This window comes from Cebus imitator, unplaced genomic scaffold, assembly GCF_001604975.1.
Source record: "Cebus imitator isolate Cc_AM_T3 unplaced genomic scaffold, Cebus_imitator-1.0 Scaffold486, whole genome shotgun sequence".
NCBI classification, from domain to species: Eukaryota; Metazoa; Chordata; class Mammalia; order Primates; family Cebidae; genus Cebus; species Cebus imitator.
This window is the reverse complement of record NW_016107801.1, coordinates 1,404,751-1,408,719: the sequence shown is the minus strand read 5'-3', so window position 1 is coordinate 1,408,719 and position 3,969 is coordinate 1,404,751. Positions and strand designations below refer to the sequence as shown.

General features: G+C 45.6%; 1 protein-coding gene across 1 annotated transcript; it reads left to right on the top strand.

Annotated features, from left to right (window-relative positions):
- Positions 1-3,247: 3,247 nt before the first annotated feature.
- On the top strand, positions 3,248-3,759 carry LOC108292298 (ubiquitin-60S ribosomal protein L40-like). The gene has a single exon (XM_037732982.1). It carries the CDS (start codon positions 3,273-3,275, stop codon positions 3,735-3,737), a length of 465 nt encoding a protein of 154 aa, XP_037588910.1. The 5' UTR covers positions 3,248-3,272; the 3' UTR covers positions 3,738-3,759.
- The last annotated feature ends 210 nt before the right edge of the window (positions 3,760-3,969 follow it).

Sequence of the window (3,969 nt, the reverse complement as noted above, 5' to 3'; positions counted from 1 at the left end):
CACAGGTATGTTCATTGCAGCACTGTTTACAATAGCAAAGACTTGGAACCAACCCAAATGCCCATCAATGATAGACTGGACAGGGAAAATATGGCACATATAAACCATGGAATACTATGCAGCCATAAAAAACGATGAGTTCGTGTCCTTTGCAGGGACATGGATGAAACTGGAAACCATCATTCTCAGCAAACTGACACAAGAACAGAAAATCAAACACTGCATGTTGTCACTCATAGGCAGGTGTTGAACAATGAGAACACATGGACACAGGGAGGGGAGCATCACACTAAGGCCTGTGGATGGGGGACTAGGGGAGGGAGAGCAGGGGGTAGGGAGCTGGGGAGGGATAACATGGGGAGTAATGCCAGGTATAGGTGATGGGGATGGAGGCAGCAAACCACATTGCCATGTATGTGCCCATGCAACAATCCTGCATGTTCTTCACATGTACCCCAGAACCTAAAGTGCAATAATATATATATATGTATATATATAAACTGAGAAGTCTCTTAATTACTTTCTCTATTTTTACATGAATATTGGCCAGAATAAGCTTTCCAATTCTTATAAGGTCATTTTCTCTAACCTCCATTTCCCCAATCAATTAGCCATTTAATCTAGATTTTTCCAATTTTTGTATCCACAGATGTTCTGCCAACAGTCAACTAATTTTCAATAAGGTGCCAAGAGGACTGTATGAGTCTGTTCACACACTGCGATAAAGTGCAAGAAACTGAGACGGAGTAATTTCTTTTCTTTTTTTTTTTTTTTTTAACCCATTCACCTAATACACTTAGAGAGTGGGTCATTTCTAAAGAGGTGTAATTGGCTGACGGTTCTGCAGGCTGTACAAGCTTCTGCTTCTGGAATGCCTCAGGAAACTTACAGTCATGACTGAGGGTGAAGGAGAAGCAGGCACGGCTGCCTGGCAGGAGCAGGGAGAGTGAAGTGCGAGGCACTACACACTTTCCAACAACCAGATCCCATGAGAACTCTGTCACAAGACAGCCCTAGGGGGATGAGGCTAAAACGTTAGAAACACTCCCATGATCCAGTCACCTTCCACCACGTCCCGCCTCCAACACTGGGGATTACTATTCAACATGAGATTTGGGTGGGGACACAGAGCCAAATCACATGAAGGACACAATGGGGAGAGCATAGTCTCTTTGATAAATGATGTTGGGAGGACTGGATATCTATGTGTCAGAGAATGCAATTGGACCCTGATCTTACCTCACACAAAAAATCAACTCAAAGGGAAGTAAAGACCTAAATGTAAAACCTGAACCCATAAAACTCCTAGAAGAAAACAGAGGGAAGGCCCCTTGACATTAGCTTTGGCAATGAGTTTTTAGGTATCATACCAAAAGCTCAGGCAACAAAAGCATAAAATAAACAAATAGGACTACGAAAAACCAAAAAACTTCTGCACAGCAAAGGAAATAAAGGCAGCCAATGGGATAGGAAAAAATATTTGCAAACTATACACCTGATAAGGGATTAATATCCAAAATATATAAGGAACTCCTATAACTCAATAGCAAAAAACCCACAAATAACCCAATTTAAAATGGGCAAAGAGGCCAGGCTCAGTGGCTAACTCCTGTAATCCCAGCATTTTGGGAGGTCAAAGTGGGTGGATCACCTGAGGTCAAGAGTTCAAGACTGACCTGACCAACATGGAGAAACCCCGTCTCTACTAAAAATACAAAAATTGGCCGGGTGTGGTGGGGCATGCCTGTAATCCCAGCTACTCAGGAGGCTGAGGCAAGAGAATCACTTGAACCCAGGAGGCAGAGGGTGCAGTGAGCCAAGATTGTGCCACTGCATTCCAGCCTGGGCCACAAGAGCGAGACTCGGTATCAAAAAAAAAAGGAGGGGGGGTAAAGAACCTGCATAGACATTTTTCAAAGAAGACAAAATGGCCAACAGATGTTTAATTGTGACATTTAACAGACTGCAGTTCAAGATGATACTTTATAAAAATGAATTCTCCAAATTCTCTCCTGATGACTTGAGCCCTGCCAATCAATGGGAGAATCAGCAGAACCTGTAAGATCTTATTTGGAATTGACATCTTCTATTGTAATTTTGTTCCTGTTTATTTTGAAATGTTCCTTCTGTTTCGCTGGAAAGGGCAGGTGATGCTCAGTTTTAAATGTTATAAGTAAGCCAGGTACAGCAGCGAACACCTGTAATCCCAGTTACTTAGGAGGCTGAGGGGACCAGGAACTCAAGACTGGTTTGGGTGATATAGCAAGACCTTACCTCTAAAAAAATTATTTTACAGGCCAGGCTCAGTGACTCACACTTGTTGTCCCAGCACTTACAGAAGTCAAGGCAGGAGGATTACTTGAACTTAAGAGTTTGGGACCAGCCTGTGAGTCCCCATCTCTGCAAAAAATAAATTTAAAAAACTAACCAGGTATGATGGTATGTGCCTGTACTCCCAGCTACTCAGGAGGCTGATGTTGGGAGGACCACTCGAGCCCAGGTGCTCCAGGCTGCGGTGAGCTATGACTGTGCTGCTGTACTCCAGCCTCAGCGTCAGAGTGAGACCCAATGTCTAAATCAAAAAGGAGCTAGACGCAGTCGCTCACCTCTGTAATCCCAGCACTTTGGGAGGCCAAGGCGAGTGTATCACTCACCTGAGGTCAGGAGTTCGAGACCAGCCTGACCAACATGATATTTAAATTTTATTTTAAAAATTTTAATTTAAAATAATAAATAAATAAATAAAATTAAAAAGGAAAGACTGTACAAATTGCTTTGTTACAATAAAACTAAAAGTGTACACACACAGACAATGGCCAACTAGTCTGTGAAAAGGCGGCCAACGTCGCGAATGTTGAGAGAAATGCAAACACCGTGGTCTGAATGTTTGTGTTTCCCCAAAATTCATATGTTGAAACCCAATCTCTAAGACAATGGTATTAGGAAGTACGGCCAGGCTGGGTGCGGTGGCTTATACCTTTAATCCGAGCATTTTGGGAGGCCGAGGTGGGCGGATCACCTAAGGTCAGGAGTTCGAGACCAGCCTGGCCAAGATGGTGAAACCCTGTCTCTACTAAAAATGCAAAAATTAGTCAGGCGTGGTGGTGGGTGCCTGTAATCCCAGCTATTCAGGAGGCTGAGACAGAGAATTGCCTGAACCTGGGAGGCGGAGGTTGCAGTGAGCCGAGATCGCGCCGTTTCACTCTAGCCTGGCGACAGAGTGAGACTCCATCTTAAAAAAAGAGCGAGGCGGCCAAGTTGCAGACGCAGAGATGCAGATCTCTGTGAAGACCCTCACGGGTAAGACCATCACCCTTGAGGTCGAGCCCAGTGACACCATTGAGAATGTTAAATCCAAAATTCAAGACAAGGTGGGTATCCCACCTGACCAGCAGTGTCTGATATTTGCCGGCCAACAGCTGGAGGATGGCCGCACGCTCTCAGACTACAACATCCAGAAAGAGTCCACCCTGCACCTGGTGCTGCGCCTGCGAGGTGACATTATTGAGCCTTCCCTCCGCCAGCTTGCCCAGAAATACAACTTCGACAAGATGATCTGCCGCAAGTGCTATGCTCGTCTGCACCCCCGTGCTGTCAACTGCCGCGAGAAGCAGTGTGGCCACACCAACAACCCACGCGCAAGAAGAAGGTCAAATAAGCCTCTTCCTTCCTGGAAGGGCAGCCTCCTGCCCAGGCCCCATGACCCTGGAGCCTCAATAAAGTGTCCCTTTGGTTGACTGGAAAAAAAAAAAAAAAAAAGGCCGGGCTCAGTGACTCACACCTGTTACCTCAGCACTTTGGGGGCTGAGGCGGGCAGATCTGGAGGTCAGAAGATCGAGACTGTACTTGCCAACGTAGTGAAACCCCATCTCTACTAAAATACAAAAACTTAGCCAGGCATGGTGGCACACACCTGTAGTCCCAGCTACTCAGGAGGCTGAAGCAAGGGAATCACTTGAATCTGGGAGG

Coding starts and splice junctions, on each gene's coding strand:
- LOC108292298 (XM_037732982.1), top strand. CDS start 3,273: ATGCAGATCTCTGTGAAGACCCTCACGGGTAAGACCATCACCCTTGAG.